This window comes from Porites lutea, chromosome 3 (assembly GCF_958299795.1).
Source record: "Porites lutea chromosome 3, jaPorLute2.1, whole genome shotgun sequence".
NCBI classification, from domain to species: Eukaryota; Metazoa; Cnidaria; class Anthozoa; order Scleractinia; family Poritidae; genus Porites; species Porites lutea.
The window spans coordinates 27,489,759-27,513,836 of record NC_133203.1 but is presented as its reverse complement, the minus strand read 5'-3'; the positions used below and the strand labels follow the sequence as shown (position 1 = coordinate 27,513,836).

Sequence of the window (24,078 nt, the reverse complement as noted above, 5' to 3'; positions counted from 1 at the left end):
CGAAACAATTCAATTAATGACGTAATGATTCTTGGCTCGCGCAATTGGCCCTTAGAAACGAAAAAGACAGGCCAGAAAATTGAAGGTTATAAGTGACACTATTATTATAAAATAGCTTGTTGAAACAACATGTTAATATCTAAAATTGTACATTTTATTGTAATTTGTTCTCTAAAATTTACACTTATGCAAACGGCAACGAGCGTGAGTGGAAAAAGGAAACACGATTCAGTTAAAAATATTAATGGTCTGTCACAGTATAATCTTCTATCCTCACGGTCACAAGCTGAAAACAAAACAAAACTCGTCAAGCTTTAATTTTTGAAGGGGCGGTATATATCTCCTGTGCATTGAAAATTCAAATGTCAAGAGACACGTGGCAAACTGGCAAACATAATTTAGGAGCTTGCAGAGCCAGAGATAATCTAAGAACCAGGACTCCGTCACGTGCAAAATTGTTTACATGAAACTATCTGGGAAACTATTAAAAAGTAATGTCGGCTTTAGTCTGACTTCACCAGGTTTTATCAGTAGCCTTCTATCAATTAAGTAAATTTCGGTGGTGACGAACGTCATAATTCCATTTTGCAATTAGAAGATAGGCGACCTTACCATAATCACTACAGGGGGTGAAAATAAAAACTTTAGGTCAAGTGCGTTGTTCTATAGAAAGAACTTGAAGTATGTTATCAACTCTTTATCTCCACACGGGATGGGCTTTTGAAGTTTGCGCCTTGGGGTGTTCACTTGGTTTAATTTTTTCTGGGTATGTGCCGCTGGCGACCTTTGTTTTTCATTTCTCCTGGGTTTTATAGCCGTCTAGTCCCAAGAGAAATCGAAAACAATGCTCATGCAAAATTTGGGGAAGCGGGGGGTGGGGGGCGGGGAGGAAGGGAGTGGCGAACAAGGTGCATTATGGGAAATATGGAACTGGCGTACAGTCAAAACCAATTTAAGCACCGATGCACACGTACCAACTCTGCAGTACGGCCAGTACCTTACGCATGCACACAACCATATCACCCCGGAAGTGGACCTAGGACAGCTATAATAAACAGATATGATTGTGCGTATGCGTGAGTTACTGGCCATACTGAGTAGTTGGTACGTGTGCTTCAGTGCTTAAATTGGTATCACATTATAGTCTATGCTGTGGCCAATCGTAGATCCCCATCTTAGTCACTTTTGGGAAAAAGTGATTTTCGCGATCCCAACTTTGTCACTTTCTAAACGCTCTTAATCTTCGGCCATTTCAACTTCAGTAAAATTAAAACACAAACTGCGGTAACGAACATGATGAAACAACACTATGAACTGCAATGTTATGAAAATCCCATGAAAAAGTGTCATTAAAAATCCAGGAAAGCATTTTTCAGGGCCCTGAATACAGATATTTCATTTTCATGGCCTATTTTTCAGGCCATGAATTTTCTATGAAAAGTTGATAATGGGTTTCATGGCTCATGAAATTGCCATGAAATATCTGGCACTAGGGTTCATGAGCCATGAAAAGTTGGTGTGTTATAGATTCCATGGGCCATGAAAATTACACTCAGAGATTTCAGGGGTCGTGAAAAAAAGAAAAATGATAATTTCGATTTCATGGGTCATGAATATACCATTAAATATGTGCCATGTTGGGCCACGAAACTATATAAATTGATTTCATGGGCCACGAAAATTCTAAGAAATCAGTTCAAAGTAAGATTAAGATTAATTTCCTGAAAAGATTAACTAAGATTGAAATAATTAATTTCCTGCAGACTTCAAGTTAAACTGGTCCGTAAAAACGCCGTGACATAGGCTTAGTATTGGAGTTGCTCTCTTCAGGTTATGGGCTCCTGGTATGTCATTATCATTTGTTGTCATTAATTATTGTTTTTACCTGTTTATCAGGCTCCAGTCTTTTTCTAGGTGTTTTAATTTTACTGCAATCTTTTCAATTAACCGTCACTTCTGAAGATGTATGTTGCTACATACGAAACGTCAAGTCTTTAAAATCCTAGTTTTTTTGCAACATGCTTTGTTTCATCATTTTTAATTGTTACCGCGGTTTGTGTTTTATTTTTACTGAAGTTGTCACTTTCTGTTTATGCATCTACGTAAAATGTAGTAAAATCTTCATATTTTTAAATACCTACCTACCTGAGTTTTCTGTCCCCCAGAATCCCAAAAATGTGCGCCCCATTCTAATTATTCTATTAAAAATGTAACCCCCTTTATAGTCAATCCAGTCGAAAAAATGCGACCCCATCCAGCGGCACAGGCAATTAGTCTATTCCTCGGAAGTAAACACCCCCCCCCCCCCCCTCAAACACCCCCCAACCCCGCCCGCCTGCTTCCGGGGTTTGCTTGTGGTTGCGTGATGGGCTTTCCGGTCAATGAAAAGGGGTGGTTGCAAAGCGGAAAAAGAGACAGCAGATTACAACATCAGCAATGGCCGCAAATTTAAGGAGACGAGTCACTCACGAGAGAAATGGAGGTGCTTAGGACTTTCCCAAATATATTTCCCCGTTCCCTAAAATTTTAGGAACTAATGAATGTAATGTTGTCTTTTTAGGGGTCAATTTCTTGGATAAAAAAGACGAAATAAGTCGCGCACGAATCCATCAACTCCGCCAGCGTGCTGAGGTATAACGTACATCTACATCTACATCTACAAGATTTTGTTTGACGTGTAATCTTGCACACATTTACGTGAAATGATTGAAAAAACTTTGCAGTTATTTAAATCTTGTAGTCTTTTTTGTACCGTGCGGGTCTTGGTCTTACAGATTTATGCAATCGTCATTTTTTTGAAAGATGGACTAAGAAGTCTACTAAATTAAATCATCAAACCGAAACTCTATGCGGGAGCGAGATATACACTGCAGTGTGTTTTCACTTCATAACAACCGAATCGTGGTATTTGAGAGTGTTACAAGCTTATTTTACTGCTGAGGTTTCTTTTGAACAGCTGCTTCACTGTGCACAGGTTTCGAAATGAAATATTACGCGTCTCTGGGTTCAAGCTAGCTCAAGCTGGCCTAAGTTTTTGAAATTTAAGGTTAATCTCTGTGACCTCGGTAAATTTTGAGTTTCTAATTTTTTCTATTTTTTCTCTAGCAACTGAGAACGGAGTTAGTAGAGCAGATTGATGGCCAGCTGAACGAGTTAATAGACGATGTTTTACACGATGTAGACCATTTAGAACCCACAACAGATCCTTCTAACCACCCCACTAGGTTAGTTCAGAGTACGTATTTTCTGTTTACTGAAGTAAAGTAAACAATAATCCTAGGCACGTGGATATTCAAAGCCCCAAGGAAGTGAACTTATCTGGTATCACCATGAACTTATTTTAAATTTAATGGGAGATCACATGAATGTCGTATGAATATCTTAGTTTATTTCCTGAGAGATCATAATGCTTATAAGCTTAGATTACCCTCTTCACTTGTGCGTTCAACATCAGTTCAAGCGTAGAGAGCGTCGGTTTCGCTCTATTTATGGTTCACAGCATTGCAAAAATGCTCTGTTTTGCATGAAATTTTGCATGAACGCAAAAGCGAAGTAATGATAGATCTAACTTATTTACGTGTTGAGAAAATATTCAAAGATCAAAGTCTTTTCGAAGTTATTCTTTTAAAGTAATATCTTATGAATTCCATCTGTGAAGTTTTATCAAAGACTTAGCCTTATTTTACTCAAGTTGTAATTCATGAAAGTAAATTTCCACCGTCCTAGATGTTTTTGGATTTGTTAGAAATGTTTATTGCAGGATTGACATTTTACCTTTTGTTTGTTTTCGACTACACTGTAGCAAGGAAAATGTCACGACATTCCCTGCTCATAAATATTAAGAGTTCATTATTATACCGCCTTGAATCTTTTGTTTGAAAATTGTTTCAAAAATAATTATTTCAAAGGTTTCTTAATTTGGAACATTTTTTTGGAACTCTAAAAGTAATAGATACATGCACAAATTTGTCAAACGCAGAACTCTTAAAAATAAGCCAACAGCCATTTAATTAATTTTGAGTTCTATATTAATACAAGCTTTCATGCGAATTATAAAATAAGTCATCACTTTACATTGGATATTTGTAGTCGTCCTTATCATAGTGAATGACAAATGACCGCAGGTTTGATCTATTTTGCTGCTGAAAGTGTGTATGTAGGGTTTTCTATCATCTCTTCGACAGAAAGTGTTTTTATCTATATTTCAAAGAAATGGCGTGGTGCTACGTACTGCCATGCTAAGCTTTTTTGACTGTTGAGCAAGACTTGAGTATACAACCGCTCAGTTTCAGACGTCAGATTTCTTTCAGTTGAATAAAAGTAAACATGTGTAAGTTAAAATGTGTAAGTCTAGTTTAGAACCTTAAAATTGAGTTCTATACACCTCTTTAGGCATATGAAGGCATTTTGCACTATGGTTAAGCTTGTCATACTAGCCAGTAGCACAACTTCGTTTCAATCGTTGCACTACTTCTGTGCTTAAATTATTTTACTTAATCAGCTGAGTTTGGCACACATAAAATGGTAAAACATGAAGTTTCCAAAAGGCCTAACAGTCTTGTTGAATCACTGAGCCATTATAGGGTAACATACATGTAGTTTGTCTTTTGGTTTAGATATGGAGGTTTATTTCTAATACATTTTGTATCTCATTTGCTTTATGTTGTGATTTTTATTGAGACCTATCACATGTTTGTCAATAGCTACATGATAACCCTTTGTCCAAAACTTGTGGCGTTGTGTCAGAATTATTCATCTGTAAAATTACAATGCCCCAAACACCCCTAACTAAAGAAAAGTATTAATTCAAGAATTTCAAACGTGAAAACTACCCTTTTAACAAGCATTGATGCATGACAGCACAACCACAGCAGGAGAACCCAGAAAACCAACAATAACAAGAAAGAAAAAGGAAGAATTTGGCTCAGGCAGGGGTTCTGTATTGACCTTGCAACATATTTAATACAATGTAGCACCATTGTTTCAAAGTTGCCTTTTGGCAACCTATTATTAATAAAATGTTCGTCAAACATAAGATATATCGTTGCCAGAAAAATAAATTATGACATGAAGGGTCAAACAGAAATAACCAAAACGGCTGCTGAACCTGTATCACAATCATTACAGTCAAATTCCGCATCACATGCAACAACTCAAGGCTTATTATTATACATAGACTGCAAGGGTGGAAGGGGTGAGTTATAGACTCAAGAAAATGGAGTATAAATGATATTTCATGCACATTTTTGGCGATTTCTTTTTACCTTTACAAAGATGGCCATTATTAAAACCAACTAATTAAAACACTGACTACAGCTTGGCACTACAATACAGTTTTAGTTGCCAACATTTTTTTTCTACTCTTCCAACCACCAAGAAAGCTTGGAGTGGAATGTTCAAGTAGGCAAGAAGTAAATTGAGAAAAAGTGTTAAAGATCCTCCCAATGTCCATCCAAAGCTGCATCTACACAAGCAAGCTTTCTCAGACAAAAACAAAATTGCCCGTATACAGTGTTCATTGTACACTGGAAAGCATTTGAAGGCTTTTGGCTAAGCAGTGTCCTTTGTTCAAAAATTAGTGGTAAAACTTGTCAAGGACAATTTTTGGCCCTTGAATTCAGTTGCATGTATTTTGTAATAATATTGTGTGCCAGACTTGTCAAGAAAAATATTGTTTGTATTTAAACCACCAAGAAGAACTTGTGAAGGACACTGGTCAATCTAAACTAATGTGTGTGTATAATTATGCAAGTGGCTCATAGACACATTGAATAAATTTAATTGACATATATTTATTGTGGCAGTGTGTACTACTACAGCACCCTAAATATCTAATTAAAGTGCTAATCTCCTGTCACCATGTATATGTACATGACTGTATGTACATGGACACTGGTCCTCAAGGTTGAATAAATGCAATATTTAAGTGGGTTTAAAATGTATCAAGATGATTAAAAAGAGATGTGTGTAGAGTGATAAATAATACATTTCATTACAGTTAACTCTGTGCAGCCAAGCTGGCTAATTCAACTTTGCCTTGTCATACTGTCATTTTTAAATATTAATTCATTTATTCACTGGTTTTTCTTATTGCAGAGACAAATTAAATGGAAGTAGGGTGTTTGTTCCACGGCAGTCTCTACTGACGTAAGTAGCATAGTATGTATCGTTCACTCTTTGGTTGAGTTTAAGCAGACTTTGGTGTTAAATCAAGACTCTCTTGGCTACTTATTCCATACAACCCTTTATGAGAAAACCAGAAATTCAATTCAATGAAAGAGGCTAGATTTGTTCAGTTATTTTGGAAAATTATTACTTTTGCTGCTTAAGAAAGTTTGGACATTCAGTCTCCTCTTTGGCTCTACACGTACATGTAGCAGCTCTTTTGGGTTTATACTTTCAATTTTTTAGTGAGTAGATGAATTTAGTTCTTGTGTGACATTGTCAAAAACACATTTTTTTTGTAAATGGTAAACACTGCAGTCACTGATACAGAAAAAAAGCATTATATGAAATAGTTTCTTTGAAAAAGGGTTTGCAATGTTTCCCATTGACATCTTTGCCTGCTGCTTTGTGTATGCAAACCGACAGTGTACCTGAAAAACCCTGGGGGGGTACTTTAGGAATTTCGGGGTGGGGATGTGCCGCTGGGACCCTGGAACCCTTAACCTATGCCAGAGCTAGTTCAGCTGAATTTTACTACCCTGTACTAGAGTAAACTCCCCCAATCCCCCCTATCCTAGAGTAGCTGTTTCCCTAGTCTAGACAAAATCTTCAACCAACTGATCAGTTTCCTGAAAAATGATACCCTATTATAGACCCAAACTCTATGATTTATATACCCTATCCCAGAGTAAACTGCTTAAAAACCATACCCTTCACATACCTATATAGCCCATATAATTATGGCAGTAACCCCCCCCACCCCTTTCAGGCTGAAAACTAACAGTTTACTGCTGGGACAATATCCATATCCAACCCATCTAGGGTCATTGGAAATTCTAAGAGAGAGATTAGGCATTTAAAGGCCAAAATTCAGGGTGCAAAAAATTAAGAATTTGTTCATGCTTAGCGTGCGTATATCGAGTTATGGATGTACGCGGGAAGTTTGGAGAGCACGAAAGATGCGTAAGAGTTGCACGAGGCGATAGCCGAGTGCAACTCTAGCTTCTTGAGTGCTCTCCAAACTTCCCAAGTGCATCCATAACTCGATATACGCACAGCTAAAAAGCATGAGCAAATTCTTTTATAACATAGCTGACAAAAATGCTTGCTTTTTGATTAACTGCAAAATTCTCGTAACGCGCTACACAATAACAAACGGTTCTATTGGCTGATTACGAACACGCCACAATCGTCTAGTTTGAGTGAAAATGTTCTTTCTGTAAAACTGAGAAAGAAAATTTGCTTCTTTATTCGTTAACGATCAATGGAAACTAAGCAGAAACAAAGGTAAAAGAGTCTTAAAGTTCACCTAAAGTTAAAATACTAATATGTTCGTAAGAAGTCGTGGAGTATGGTTTGGATTTGCTGAAAAGATGTTTACGTTTTGCTCGGCGAAATTCAGAAAACATGTTTTTAGCGAAGACGACTGTCATCCTTCTTTAAACTTATATTCATTTACAAGCATTGGCTGGTCATTACGGCTTCTTGAGAAGACCTGGCAGCAGTTGTTTTCGGGAGTAATAAATTTATGTCTTCTTGTGTAATTTGTGTTGTTATTGCGAGAGAAATTTTCCTGCTTCAGTCGGATTGTCCGGAGATAACAAAAGTGCATAACAAATTTAAAAACAAAAATAAAAAAGGAAATTTTACCCTTAAATGTTGTTGATGACCAGTTGGTGTCTGTTCTGTTCCCAGTGAATGTTTTTCGGCCAAAATTTGCTGCAGTTGGCAAATTTTCCGACAAATTTGCGAAACGCGCAACTTGCGAGTTTTTTTTTAATTCGGCTTTATTTTTGCTGCTGTTGGATCAGGACCTAAAAGGTCAATGCCGATACAAAAATTGGGCAGTTCTTCGCTGGTTTCTTCCATGTTTTAAAGAGAAGGAAAACTGCACTGCAGCTTAAAAGACGACAACTGTAATTTGCATTTTTTTTTTGTCTAGCTGCAATTATTGCAGCTAGACAAAAAAAAATGCTCACGTCATCTTATTTACGCACGGGCGTGCGTAAATAAAGATTTTGTTCATAGCAGCTCAATAGGACTTATATAGGGCAAGCACGCGCGCTATGTTATAAAGGTCAGTTTTACAGCTTGCTGTTATGGTAGCTATAGCATTAACTAGCCAAAGAGCCATTTTAACTAGCCTGGAAAAATTTTTGATGAGCAAGGTTTATTATTGGTTTTCTGTTATTTGAATGCCCCCTAAAACTTTGCAAGTTCATAATAACAGAATTCACTAATATTCCGATAGCAAAATTCACCAGCCCTGGGCTATCGGACACAATTTTCTTTGCATGCTGAATTTTTTAAGGAAATTATGAAGCTACATGTAAACTAGCATCATGTTCGGGAAAGGGGGAGGGGAGAGTTGAAACCAAGATCCCTCAGTAGGGGTAGTATGGATTTTTTTTAATAATACATTGCTTTGAAATCCTTTAATAATAAACTATTGTCAATGAAGGCTGATTTTCTTTCTTCCCTCCTTCCTTCCAGGGAGCTTCTTGAAGTAAACCATATCAAGACAATCTACAACATTTTTGTAGCCTTGCTTATAGTGTTAATCATCAACACTGTAGTTTATGACTACATCGATAAAGGAAGGTGCATAACGTACATGTACATATGTATCATTAAACTGTTTCGAACTGTAATTACCTGTAGTATTTTTGTCTTAGTTTTGAATCTTAGTATTTTTATCTTAGATTTAAACAGTTTTCAAACGATTTTTAAACACAAACTGAAACAGTTTTTGTTAAGCCATTCGAACCTTAGTTGGTCTTTTTAATCTTAGTCCTAGTTTTAAACCTTAGTTTTTAGCCGTATCTTAGTTTTATTTTAATGTATTATTTTTTATCTTAATTTTGGAGGACCCTCCAGAAAACCCCCTTTAGGTGATTTGAGGCCTCCTCTTAAAATATTATTTATTACATTATTATTATTATTATTATTATTATTATTTTTATTTTAAGTACACGTTTTTGGCAATATGATTCTTTAACTTTTAAATTGAGGTAGACATTTATGAGGCCATTATTCACCAACAGTAAAAAAAAAAAAATATTGTGTTAATTAAATATGTGGATTTAATTGTTGTTAAGATGTTTGAAATTTATGTTCAAATTTGAGGACGAGAATGATTGTAGTTGAGTACGAGATTTGATTTAAATTTTTTTGCATATACTTGTATTATCAAAAAATAGACACCCCAGAAAGCTTAATTGTACTTTTTTCACCAGAAAAGTTAGCACTCTTATCTTACTGGAAGAGGTTAAACCCTCTCTTGGTCGCAAAATGACAAAACTTCTAATATAGAAGTTATTTTCACCACTACGACACTCTCACTAAAACTTGTTGTAGAATGACAATGGCTATCACATTTTCCTGCCAAAATGACTCTGGCTCATGTGTGAGCACAATTTAGTATTGAGAAAAACTCATACCTGCGGTCCTCATCTTAGAATCTATAGGTCTTTAATGAACTGACTGGTATATCCCTTTTTGCTTTCTTTCAGTCTTACACTTGATCTGTCAATTCTAAGATGGGCGTTTGGAAAGCCTTCAACTGTGGTCAGCATTTGGCTTGTTATGAAAGTCATGGCTATGTCAGCCTTTCCCATTTTTATGGCGTGGCATTCAAACAGGCATTCGTGGATGCCACTGCCAGATATGGCCTGGTTTATGTTGTACATAACTTACTTGATTGTGTTTGCCATATTCCCAGTTCAGGAAGTCTGTCAACATAACCTACCTCCTGCATCTTCTATTATCATACTTGCAGAACAGGTAATTAACTGTATATATTTCATTTCAGCCAACAACAGCAGCGCCCATGACTAAATACATTTTAGAGTACTTTTTGCCATTGAAATGGAAGCTCCACTCTTTAGCCTGCGTTGCAGACGGTCTAGAAGGACTACATCCATACTGTTCTTCATCTAGTTCTCGAGAGACATATCCGGCTGCAACACAGGCTGTGCTCCTTTGGGCAGTTTTGTTAAACTGTTGGCTTTGTCTCATTCATCCTTCTTTCATCATTCAGGTGAAATCAAAGGGGACATAAAAGAACCTACAGTAGTGTTTGAAGAGGGTAAGGGAAGTTACCCTGGAAGTGTGGTTTACCTTGCATACACACTGTATATCATTCATATCTGGGCTGGAACTGATAGTGGCTGCTAGTGGCACCCTTTTATGCTGACTTCCGAGCTTGCCCGTTAACATGTTAACATAATTGTAATGTAAAGAGGACACATCCATTGTCCTCCGATCTCATCCACATCATGTCATGTATGAGAAAATTCAAACATACAAACTACATCTGCGAACACATCGAAAGGTGAAAAATACCATTTCCAGGTCTATAGAGTGTTTTCACGCATGTGGCCAGCGTCTATGCAAATTTATTGAAACAAAAGAAATCGTTTGCTTAAGAAAAGAGTTCAACTCCCACAGGACTAGTTTGGGACACCAACATGGCCACCGTTTCATTGTTTTTTGGATACCAGTGTGGCTGCCGTGACGTCATGTGTTGACTTAAAAGATAATTCTTAATGAGGCCAAAATCAGAAAAAAAGAAACGTCTCTTAAGGAGCGTACGGATATGTTTTGGAGGAACACATTAATTTTAAAAGTGAAATCTTTCTGATTGTCACTGTAACACCATGCATGTAATTTCCTTCTCAAACGTATACCTTTGCCATTTTGCGGTGTAATTTTTATTCTACTTCTTTGACGTGCCGTGTAAGTTCTCTTTGCCTTAATTTGGTTTCCAGGTTCGTTTTATGCTGAAAGTTCATGCCTTTGTAAGGGAAAATGTCCCTAAGGTTCTGTCACACAAGAAAGAAGTAGGTAAGAAAACTGTTTGCTTCTTTTTAAGTAATTTGTTTTGTTAGCAGGAGATTGTCAATGGAGTTATACCTCAAAAGAGGCCACAGTTAACTCTTTAAGGCCAATATTCATCCTGTGAGCAGAGCATCCTTTTGTCGTCTTCTTGTTGGAGGAGGAATTGGAAAAAAAGAAGGCTATTATATAAGACTGCGAGCAAGCTCTTCGGGGCGCTTTCCTGTAAAAGGGAGGAGAGCTTGCAACTACGTCTCTGGAATTTAAATTCAACTTCCAATTCCCCTGTGGATCCCCATCGACTGAGCTTTCAGATTTCCGCCAATCATTGCCAAGCGGAAACGAGCACGAATGTAAACAAACATTGGAAAACACGTGAAAGCACGTGCCAAGGGTAATGACGTCATTACTTATGTCATCTACGCCAATCAGCATTTCGCATCGACTTTTTCGATTCAGATATTTAAATTCCAGAGACGTAGTTGCAAGCTCTCCTTCCTTTTCCCGCCCCGCTGCTAGAGCGCCCCAGAGAGCTTGCTTGCAGGCTAAAACCAGTCGGTCATGAGATATCAAATTTCAATACTCGAAGAGAAATGTTTTATCTCCGCAAGGCGTAATATCTTCTTTTATATGGTTATGACAGCAACAATTGTTGTTATACGCGAGACAGTCCCATTTACACCCTCTTGTAAGTGAAGGGTTAAAAAAATAACCAAACTCTCTATATTCAAAGGATTAACACCTCAAGAAGCCAAACGAGTTCTACTTCAGACGTTGAAGAGACATTTCTGGAATTCCTGTAATTAATCAACTTGTATCTGATCTTTTTAAACATTTTAAACCTTTTTTTGTGTTTTAATTGTTTCCAACCCACTTCCTTTAAATTATACGGGCCAGGAAGGCTAATATTAACCTGATGACAAGTTGCCATTAAAGATGCAAGTTTTAGTGGTTCGTGTAAACAATGAAATAATATGAAGCAAACTGGACTAGTTTGTATAGAACTCTCGCTACCATTTTTACGCTTTTCACTACAAAAAATAATATTGTGAGTAACCTCATCTCATGGAAAACGGCCGTTTCGATTCAAAGTCGTTTCGAAACAAGTCGTTTTGATACGAGCTCAAGCAGTGAAATTGCACGAAAATTTGCTTGACTTCAAGTAAAGTTTGCGTGTGAACAAGAAAAACATTTTGAGTGAATGCTCTTCGTTCTTTAAGCCAAGTAATTGGAACTTTTTACTCCTCCACCGAGTAAACTTGTATCGAAACGACTTCTTATCGAAACGACCCGTACCCCAGGTCATAACCGAGTAAATGCGCGCTTTGCTTTGGCGGACATTCGGAAAGTGTAAGACATACAATCAACCAGCTCCCATAAGCGGTCAGCTACATGTATCCAAAACTCCGAAATCTTCATAGTGAAGTTACTACAATGGAAACCACCTTTCGAATTAAAGTGATTACGACCACTTATGTGGATGAAAGCTTAAGAATTTTCAATTGTCCTTATTCCTGTAAGCGACCACTGAAGAAATTGTTTGATTCCTTCTGTTAATTGCTTTTTCTTCACTTCTAAACGAGTGCGATGTACTATTTGTGAGAAAAGGAGACTACACAAGCCATATCGTAACTTCGATATCACATGTAACGAATTCTCTTCAAAAATGTATATGTATTCCGTCCACTTCTAGAATGAGACCCATATGGTTCGATTCTCGTGAGCGCCCACCCCCCGTTGAGTGGTCGCTTACAAGTGATGTTAGACGGGACGATTCGCAACGACGATTTTTAGCGCAACACAGCGTTACCATGCTGGAACAATGTTGTAACCATTCGAAACAATATCGCAACAATGTTGCCATGCTGTGTTGCGCTTAAAAATCGTCGTTGCGAATCGTCTCGTGTAACATCACCTTACGGAGGTTTGACTGTATTAAAATTTTAAACAAGAAAAAATATAGAAAACGTTTGGTTGTGTCTACAGTTTCGACTCGTGTTGAGGATTCTGATCAAGTTAATCAGGGCAACGGCGATGAAGATACAACAACTAGTGAGACTCAGGATAAAGAAGCGAACCAGCTATTGCCAGAGTTTGGCCAGTACTTGTACTTCTTATTCTGTCCAACGCTTGTCTACAGAGATCAGTACCCAATGTAAGACTTTGTTGTTAAGATAACAGTAGTAAATATGATACAATGGCATAATGACATGCAATATGATATTATACCCAAAGGGGAGGTAATCAATAGTGGTGGATATTAAACAATTATTCCTCGAGCCCGAATGGGCTCTGAGTCAATAGCCCATGAGGCCGAAGGCTGAATGGGCTATTGACTCAGAGGCCATGAGGGCGAGAGGAATAATTGTTTTAGTAAAATCCAACTAATTGGTCAAAGATGTCGAGAATAAAAAACTTTTAGCTAGTTAAAACTAGACTTTAATCCTTTTTTGCCGCCAAAAAGCCCGCGCTTTTCGCTACTAGTGGGCTGTAACATATAGGCTAGTAGTAGCTCAACCAATCAGAGCGCAGCATTGATAATAGACCACTAGTTGGATTTTACTAAATACCAAGATATGAAGAGTCAAGGTATATATCTAGCGCTATGCACCGACCGTGAGGGCGATAGTTGTTTCACAGTGAAGTATTTGACAAATCTTTTGGAGAAAAAATGATTAAGTCACTTTCTTGAATTAGCCAACCTACGTGTCCACGTACGTTCTGAACCCGCGGAGCGCTCCTTTCCTCACCCCCACCCCCTAGCGCTTGCGGTCGATATTTTTATAAGCGTGCTTGACCATCTCTTAAGAGAAAGTAGAGGGTCTGTGAACAGACTATTCTTGAATGAAAGACGTCACTTAATAAGAGCGGTTTACGTTTTAATGGACAGTGTTTTGGGTACTTGTCCAGTGCATTGTAAGGTAAATAGGATAAAAATTTTCTACTTACCTGTAAATCTCAACAATCCAAATTCCTTTGCTTTCTTGGTATTTGTTGGTACAGCCACTTCATTTGACGCTAGAATGTAGTCTTTCGAAACTGCCATGAAACGGGACGCCATATTGACTCCCTTCCGAAAGCGGAGAATAGCTAAGGATATTGCGAGTTACCGGAGCCAATCAAAGTGCACGAAATTGGCATCCACTGATTTGGTACACTTTATTGACCGATAAGAGACCAGTGAAACTGAGCAAGGAGATCGGAACATTGTTTGGTTAAAGCAAGACATTACGCTGGGCCAAAACAAATCAGTTTGTTTTTTTAATTGGAATTGTGGTTTCCTCTAAGACGAATTACTGGAAATGGACGATAGAGATTGACAGGTCAGAAATTGACCACGAAAGGATGCCATTTTATATGTTTCCATTAAAATTTTTGGAAACTGTAGCTCAATGGCGTGCAGCACCAATAGTCCACAAAACGGTTTGAAAGTCATTGTGAATGTGTGTTAATTGTTTATCGACCACTTAGTAAAATTCCTCTAATCTCCCTCACTTGATTGGGCCATACATCTGCATAATTTTCTCAAAATGTATGTAACTATCGGTTTGAAGGAAATTTTGTTAGGTGTATTTATCCACGTTTCTAGCTCTAAACTAAACTCATATGGTCTGTATAATGTGGTTAATCTTTAGTATGCATGTGTTTGCCTTTTGGGCCTTACAAGTGCTAAATCTTTTTTCAGATACCGTAAAATTCCGAAATAAGCCCCTCCACGTATGAGCCCCTCCAAGTATAAGCCCCCCAAACTCGTAACGCAAAAAACCCTCCGTTAAATCGCCCCTCCGAATATATGCCCCCAGGGGCTTGTACTTGGAAATTGCCGTCAAATACAAACTAAAATAAAGCAAAAACGGTCAATTTACTTCCAAGTACAAGGCTAGCCCAATCGATTTTGAAACGCAAATTTCCCTCCAAAGATAAGCCCCTCCGAATATAAGCCCCTCCAAAAATAAGCCCCTCAAAAAGGGCCTTTGAAAAATATAAGCCCCGGGAATTATTTTCGGAATTTTACGTTATATAAACGACATCTTTGAACTAATCTTAAGACTTATTTGGCACATTATTCTGTTTGCTATTTCAGGACTCCTTACATCAGATGGAATTATGTGGTGTCTAATGCATTTCAAACTTTGGCCTGCATCTTCAATACTTATTATGTGTTCGCTCGGTTCTGCGTTCCGGTCTTCAGAGATATTGGGAAGTCTAACTGGAGCTTTAAGTGAGTACATTTACGTAATGTTCGAAAGCTCATTAACAGCTCAACAACAACTCATAAGGATGAACTGAAGTGTGTAAGCGCCTGCGAATTCGAATACCCTTGGTGAAGTACGAGTTTCAAGGATAAACTGAAAGAGTTCTACATTTTGATCCGCTTTGTCACCAAAAATTGATGTCCAGTCTTGTTATTGAAGACTAATATATAGATTTAGCCAGGTCTAAAAACGAGGCTCTCTTTAATAAATTTATTATTTAAATCAAACAATAAACTTGTATTCCACAATTTGACACAAGAACCCGCGATATGGTCATGTGATACTGGTCAGTGGCTATCTTGTTTTGACAGCTGTCATTGACCATATCGTGAAGGTCCAATATAAAAGATGTGGATTTGCCAAGACACACCTGACACACCCCTCCCTTCCTGTTGATAGTCTCCCCTACCCCACCCGTACAATCTGTGGACGCCTACGCTCGGTCAATCACGTGACAACCAAACGAAAAGAGGCTGACCATATTCTATGAGTATGGAGCTCTGTCCCACGCGCCATTCACGCGCGTGGGAGCCTCGCTATAATCATATAGGCATTAAAACTGTTTCCAGTCGTCTGTTGCAACAGATGGCAAGAATGGAAGCTGACAGACATGGATTGAAACTTAAAAAAAATGAAAAAGTTTGGCTTTTTCGAGTTTCAATGCTATACGACACAAATCATTGGTTAGTACTCCCCAGAGAAATTTGTTTTTTATCTTCTTCACATCTCTACAGGAGCATTTTGTGTGTTGATACAGGCACCAAATAATGACATTAGCAGAGATTTGATCTTTTAAAACAACTATACCCTTGTGCCATAGCCATTAAGCATTTTCTGAGAATGATTTTTATTTTGTACCCCACGACTTATTAATACAGAAACTAATGATTTTTTAAATATATGTCTTTCTTTTTAGGCATTTCACACTTTGTGTATTCAACTGTATGCTCCCTGGAACAGTGGTTCTTGTGCTTGGCTTCTTCGCTATACTTCATTCGTGGTTAAACGCCTTTGCAGAGATGACCCGCTTTGCTGACCGAATGTTTTACAAGGTTTGTTGGCATACATTCCTCCCCCTTCCCTCCCCTCCTGGTTTGTGTGGAAGGCCTTCAAAAGAAAATGGAAGAAAGTGAATTAGGGCGCAATGGAACGCGAAGGAGAGGTAACGCGTTCCCTCTTCCCACGCAAGCCCATCGCGTGAAAACACGAAGGATGCAGAAAAGAAGGAGTAAGAAAGATGACGCGTTCCCTTTTGCCTCGCGCGCACTTCGTGCGAGAACTCGAAGAATGTGCAAAAGGAAGAAGAAATATAACGTGTTCCCTCTTCCCTCGCTTTCCCATCGCGCGAGAACTTGAACGATGCGAAAATGAAGGAGGAAGAAAGGTTACTCGTTCCCATCTCCCTCGTGTACCTACACCACAAGGTGTTCTTTTTGCTCTGACATCTCCAAATGGTTAGACAGTCTAGTTTCTAGTTTCCCAAGGCGCAGCTTTGCAGGCTCGGGGGCTCGCAGGCTCTCTAAAGAAAAAAAAATAAGAAGGACTGGGGACAGGCTAAAAACGGACACTAGAGACGTAACAATTTCTGGCGATGACCTCTGCTCTACCTTTCATAAGCTGTGGGATTTGGTAGGGAGGGAGCCCATCCCCTCTTAGCAGGTCTTTTCACTATGAAGTGGAACCAGGGTGTCTGTGGATACCTGCAATGAAGGTTCCAATGGGGACAGACTGTCAATAATTACCGCTATAGGAAATGTCTGAATGTCGTAACTGTTCATCAGGAGGATGCCTAACACGTGTGCAATTCCAAAAATGGTGATTTACTGTATTGTCCTCTTGTCTCGTTACAGGATTGGTGGAATTCAAATTCTTATGCTGATTACTACCGTACATGGAATGTAGTAGTACATGACTGGCTGTATGCTTACATCTACAAGGACCTCTATCGGGTAGGATTTTTTTTATTTATCTATTATATGGAGTTGACCCCACCCACAACACCCCATTTTGCATTTAATTTTTTCTGTGAGGTTACTCTGGTCACTTGACTAGGGACTTTTGAGTTGGGGTAGAGAAAGCTTAGGTTATGCTAGGGATAGCCCACGCTAGCATTTATTAGTAAAATCCAACTAGTGGTCTATTATCAATGCTGCGTTCTGATTGGTTGAGCTACTACTAGGCTATATGTCATAGCCCACTAGTAGCGAAAAGCGCCGGCTTTTTGGTGGCAAAAAAAGGATTAAAGTCTAGCTTTAACTAGCTAAAGTTTTTTTGTCTCGATATTTTTGACCAACTAGTTGGATTTTACTAAAACAACTATTCCTCTCGCCCTCATGGGCTCTGAGTCAATAGCTCATTCGGCCTTCGGCCTCATGGGCCATTAGGGAGTTTAAGATACGGAGACTACGGACTACGAACTACGGCTGGACGAGCGTTGTCCTTTGTTTGTAGCACTGGGTTGAGTCGTGCAAATACAGAACGTTAAGATTGCACTACCGACAGTAGACTACGAGAGAAGAGGCGGAGAGGGAAACAACACGCAAAGATTTTCTTGTGTTTATCACAGTTCACAAAAATGCAAGTCAGTTTTCCATGTGATCTTATCTTTAGAACAATGAACAAATTCTTCCATACTTGAAGGAAGCAATTACGTCGAGTGAAATTGGTGAACAAAGTTTTGGTTACACAGGTTTTATTTTTTTAGCCCATGAATACTTATGTCAAATATTAATGAAATAGACAGAAATAGTAATAGCTCATTTATTAGATTCAGAAGATGGACTTCTCCGAATACTGATCTCATGTAGTTTGAAGTATTCAAATGCCGAGTTTCGATTATCTCGAAGATGTTTACATCCATCATTTTCATTCAGCAAATGCGATACAAAAACACGCATAAACAAAGGTTACACAAGTAGAAAGACACACTAATCAGTTCGAACAAACATTGAAACTTTTCAAGTGCGAAGAGAAAGTAAATTACCTGCATGATTTCTCTTCTCCTCGGCCGTCAATCTGAATTCTGCGTGTAAACAGCTAAGCCTAAAAGTGTAGTCACAACAGTGGATTAAATGCGTAAATCTGAGCAGAAATTAGACACAACTTACATATTTCGCTTCCCTCTCACTTAAAGCAGGTCAATTGAAAACTTTTTTATGAAAAGACGAGATTCTTGAATTAACGAGACGGCAAAATACAAGCAAAATGTTCTCGGTAGTCCCGACTACGCGAAACAGCTCAACAACTCACCGTAGCCGCAGGACTACGTGGGAAAAATGAACAATCACGTGGTTTTGATCATGCGCAGTACCATGTTTAACCGTAGTTGGCGTATCTTAAACTCCCTATTGACTCAGAGCCCATTCGGGCTCAAGGAATAATTGTTAAATAGCCACACCGTTCGGGTAAACCCAACAGGCAAGTATTAGGAAACCGTTCTCTATTATTAAGGCTTTGTCAAGTCTTTAACTTTTCCGTTGTTGGTTATGATCCACAAATAATCAATCAGTCAGTCATTGGAACAGTCAGTTGGTTATTTTCGGACTAAACTAGGGCTAATAATAACCTTTATTTTAAGAGGGTGACACCAATTACTATAAAAAGTATTCTCCCTAGTGGCCCTCTAAAAACAAAATTGATAATAATAAATTACAACAGTCATGATAAAAAGCCTTTTTACAAATAGTAATTATAATAAAGGATCTTAAAAATTCTAAACAAGTATTCTCCCTCCCTAGTGGCCCTCTAAAGACAAACTTGATAACAATAAAATTACAACAATCATGATAAAAAGCCTATTTACAAATAGCGATTATAATAAAAAGTTCTTAAAAATTCTAGAGATTTAAAAAATTGAGAGATGTAAAAACGGAAGTGAATACATTGGTAAAAAGGGGAATCCAATCTACAATGAAAAAAAAGCACGGAGTTTTAAAAATCAGAATAACTTTATAACTTCAAAATTGTCCACCGTATAGTTTGAGGCGACGGTATTAGTCAGTGTTGCCTTCATTAGGCTAAAGGAGGTGGATGGTTCTAAGTTAAGAGCATTTGGTTCTTTAATAGTGGAATAAAAGAATGTTCTGTTCATTGTTTCAGCTGGGTTTCGGTAAGCGGTATAATGTTTTTGTTCTGGTAGAGTACTTGTGTTCAAACCGAAGTGAGTCCAAGGTTGCAATTAAGTATTCCGGTGCCCTACCGTCAATAACTTTCTTTAAAAGGCCGAGTTTATTGAGCTTGAATAGTTGATCAACCGGTAGCCACTTAAGCGTTTGACATACACCCGTTCATCTCCCGTTGAAAATGTCGTTGATCGATAAGTTGACCGTGTTGGAGAAGGACCGATTGCAGATTGTACCCAGATCGGCTAAGGAAATGAAAAAAAGTAATAAAAGGTATCGAACCATTTGACTTTCTAATAGGAATAGGGGGCGTGGGGGGGGGGGGGGGGGGGGTCAGACAGAGAGCGGCGCAAACCAAGCCTAGGCCCAAAGTCAATTTATAACTGTGCCGCTTATTATACTTTTTTTTTTCAGATTATTAAGAACCGCCAAGTGGCGACAGTTTCCGTGTTCATCTTGTCCGCCATTGTTCACGAATACGTTCTACTCTTCGCGTTCCGCTTCTTCTATCCCATTCTTCTCATTATGTTTGGTGCATTTGGTTGTAAGTACATAGGCGTCGTCTTTATTTCATTCAAATGTAAACTAGTAATTTTCTATCATTGTGATATTGACGATGATGATAGTGGTAGTGGTGGTGATGGTGCAGCTTGCATAGTGGGGGAGAGAAAGAACGTGACACTGGAGGGGGGCAAGCCTGTCTCTCCCCCCTCTTGTCTCCATCGCGTGCCTTGTTCTTTCATGCACCGATATCAATTTCAAGCGCTTGCTGTGCCTGCTAGTAATGGTCCTTGTAGTTGTTGATTATGATAATGATGACAGTAGTGATTAAAATATTGATAGAAACCTCTTATTACTTTCAAGCCCTTCCTACGCATAGTAGTGGTGGTCTTGTTGTTGGTGATGATAATGATGACAACAGTGATTAATCAAAAGATACGCGAGGTAACACGCGTCTCTCTACCCTCTCGTGTGTCCATCGCGTGCCTCGTTCTTTCATGAACCCATGTTTCCTTTCAAGCGCCTGCTATGTAGGCTACTGGGGTTCCGACACGCGACGTAAGACAAGCGTGTCTCTCCTCCCTCTCGTGTCTCCCTCACATGACTTGTTCTTTCATGGCCCCTCATTACTTTCAAGCTCCTGCTACTTAGGTTCAGTAGTGTAGGTGTTATTGTTGGTGATAACGATGATGATGATGATGATGATTGTGAATGATCATGATGACATTAGTGGTTAGTATAACAATAACGATGTCAATGATGGATTGAGTTGTTATATTTTATTTCAGTGTCGTTTGTGTTTCTAAAACCAAAGAAGCACGAGAACGTGTCTCAAGCGTGGAACATCTTTATGTGGATCACACTGATTGTCGGCAATGGTCTGCTGATGTGTATGTACAGCATGGAATGGTTTGCCAATCAGAACTGTCCAAGGAAGGGTGTAAGTACAGCTTTATTTAATCGTAGTCAAATCATTCATTTTTGCTGCCAAAGGCGCGGTTTATTATGCAACCATGGCAACGGTAATCTTTACACGTGCGAAGATATCACGTTTTCGCGCGAAATCTCACCTGGTATTTCATTGGTATTTAGAATATAGTAATTGGACAGGTATAGATGTTAAGGAGAAAGGAAATTGTTACCAAAGAAGAATAGTCCATTTTCGTGTTCGCTATGACCGCTGAATTAAAGAAGTGAAGACGTATTTTTATAGCTTTAGCCTCAATCTGAAGTAATGTATTCACAAATTTCAACGAGAAAAAGACCTGTTTATTACTCTGTCTATTGTGTCGTTAATGTTTGTATTCAGCGGTAATTTTTAATTCGAAACTGGACTATTGCGTTGATTCTTAAATTTCTCTCATTTTCACCTTAAGGATGTGTAAACAACAGCATGATGAATTTATTTACATATTTATTTGTTTATTTTAGATTAGGGCTATGATGTGTTTAACCCTGATCGCCCGTTTATCCAACTGTCTCTGGCTGCTTCTTAGTCTCCCTCGCAGCCGTTTTCGTCCCGTCACGCAACACTCCTCCTTGTTGGGGAGGAGCGTTGCGTGACGAAACAAAAGCGGCTGAGAGGGAGACTAGTTGCTTCAGAGTTTTCATCGGTTGATTTTCTTCTCATGCAGGATTCCTGGTTGGATCTTTTGAGCCCTCGTTCTTGGAGCATAGAATGCGTCGGAATGGGATTAGATGGAAGACGGCTAAAGATCTAAGAAAAAGGATGGCAGACAGTCTGTTCATTTTGTGACATCATCTTTAAATTCAAGGGGGCCGAGTCTTTCATAGTTTGCTACACAGCCGTTTTTAGTGTCGTCACGTAACGCTCCTCGCACGTTGCGTGACGACACTAAAAACGGCTCTGTAGCAGACTAAGTCTTTCACCGCTATTAAACAAGAGAAAAATGCAAAAGATAATCAAAGTACTTTAAAGCTTAGTTGGTTACTCTCACTAAAATTGAAAGATTTATATAACAACAATACGCTGATAAATTACTAAGACCTAAAACCTTTGAAAGCGAAATTGCTTAACTTTCGGCGCGATTTGCCAACTTAAACTTAATTGTACTTGTTCGCGAAGCTTTTCTAATAGCCTGCGAGCAAGCTCTCCTGTTGGCGGAAGTTTCGAGAAGTCACGCAAGAGCCGCGCGTGACAGGAAACGCGAGTGCGAGGGCGCTTTCTCTCTCGGCGTGCTTTGCTCGCCACTCGAAAGGGAGAGCTTGCTCACAAGACTCTCACAAGCAGGCTACATTTCTAACGGAAAGAAGCTAATTATTTTAAGAAAGATACAAAGATAGGTACGTCAACTAATTATACTACGAATCCTTGCCCATGTTTTCATTTAAGGGCAAATGGAATCACACTAATGAAACAAAAGACGCATCAGACGTTTGACCGCGGTTGTGGAGCCGAGTCTCGTCTACAGTCTCATTCCGTTTTCCTAATCCAATATGGCGACTCTGATGCAGTTGATCTTCTTTAACTAAAATTTAAAGTGTCATGTTAATCGGTCTCGGACGATTCGTACATTTCCTCAGATCTTACCTATAAACAGTGATTCGCAATTTGTTATCATATTAAACGTGAGGGAAATGTTGAAAATTTTTCACAAAAATGAGTAGGCCATTTTACCGTTGTTTGCCCACCGCCCAGGCTGGAAGTGACCTTGTTTTCTCACAAATCCTCCTGTGGTCACGTGTAAATGATCTTGTTCAGGGGCTTGTTGGCATGAGAATAAGGCCTAGGCCAAATGTCGAACTTTTCATGAGACGCACCAAACTTAGCGAATTTAGTAGAACGTCTGAAGATCGTCTACGGGACCAACGTCGATCTTCACATGCGACGAACTAAACTAATAAATTAAAAGTTTGTCTGATAATGTATATTTAGCCTCGTTCGGGAGAAAACTTATTACTGGCCGGCTTCAATTACGTTTTGGTGTAATTTATTTGATTGGTCCGACGCGTCCTACGTTCGAAGGAAGAAGGAAGCTTTTTTTAAAAAAAAAAACTAGGTGACCTCCAACCTCGCTTCTATGCCAAGGGGAGGAAACCGAGCGCACAACTGTAAAATGGCCTATTGAAATTATTTCCTAACTTCACTCGTCAGTATTTCATTACACATACATAATTTGACTGATTAATGAAATTTCAGGATCATGAGAAAGTTGTGTAGCTTAGCTTGTGTTTTGGGTGGATTTTACATGGTTATTCCGTTCTAGCTCAGTTGAGGTTAAATTATAAATATATATTACAAAAAAGTGTATTTAATGGTGCAATCTATAAGAGAAATTGTTGAGGTGAATTTAACTCCCCGGGAGTACTTGAGTCTATTTTTGCACACCATTTTAGTCTATTCAGTGGTCAATTGCAGACCCCGTCTCAGTACCTTTTGGGCAAATGTAATTTTGACCTTTTCAACGTATTCACTGGCTGTTACATTTTAATCGCGAATCTTCCCAGTTTTAAATCGCTACTCACCAGAATTATCTTACCCTGAAAATTCCAATAAGTGTGCGACCCCAATCTTTTAAAACTGTCCTGGAAATGCAACTCCACTGATACAGTCAAAATGCGCCCCCATTCTGCGGTACGGTACATCCCCATTTATGAAAGCCTATTACCAGGGGTACTCCCCCGGGATTTTAACCTTGTAATTTTAAATCACCCAAATGGTAATAGACACGTTTATTTAATATCCATATTTTTAGCTCACTTGAATCGAGAGAGCAAGTTAAAATTAAGAACAGTTTATCTGTACTTGAGTGTTTACTTTTAGTTATTAAAATATTCTCTTGATGGAATACCATTTTAACTTTTTTTTTCCTTAAAGAAGGATTCATTGTGACGGTGTGTCGGTTGAGGTGCCGTACCTCTCGAGGGGGAGAGGCTGCTGAGAACATGGAGTGCCTAAGTGAGGGTGTGAACGTACCTTGAGTTGACCTCCTCTAGGAAAAATAAGAAACCTACAATCATGTAGCCTGAGAAAACAGCCAACATTTGGCGACGCTACCACTGGTTTCCCCGCCAAATGACGTCTATGACGATTACACCGGATTAAGTCTTATCCACGAATTTGGCCATTTTCAAGTTGTACATGAGGCCTCAGTTTCAAAGCGAGGGTAAATAGGAAGCTGGTGAGTTATATCCTAAAGAAAACACGTTTTGAGCGTTGCACGTCAACCTGAAGGGGA

General features: G+C 38.7%; 1 protein-coding gene across 1 annotated transcript; it reads left to right on the top strand.

The window, feature by feature from the left end:
- Positions 1-2,424: 2,424 nt before the first annotated feature.
- Positions 2,425-23,688, top strand: LOC140930841 (sterol O-acyltransferase 1-like). The gene is made up of 14 exons (XM_073380553.1): positions 2,425-2,482; positions 2,561-2,631; positions 3,106-3,224; positions 6,097-6,147; positions 8,659-8,766; positions 9,678-9,948; positions 10,935-11,010; positions 12,988-13,156; positions 15,086-15,223; positions 16,174-16,309; positions 17,108-17,206; positions 19,793-19,922; positions 20,668-20,819; positions 21,514-23,688. The coding sequence occupies exons 1-14, from the start codon at positions 2,437-2,439 to the stop codon at positions 21,598-21,600; spliced, it is 1,653 nt and encodes a 550-aa protein (XP_073236654.1). The 5' UTR covers positions 2,425-2,436; the 3' UTR covers positions 21,601-23,688.
- Positions 23,689-24,078: the final 390 nt, after the last annotated feature.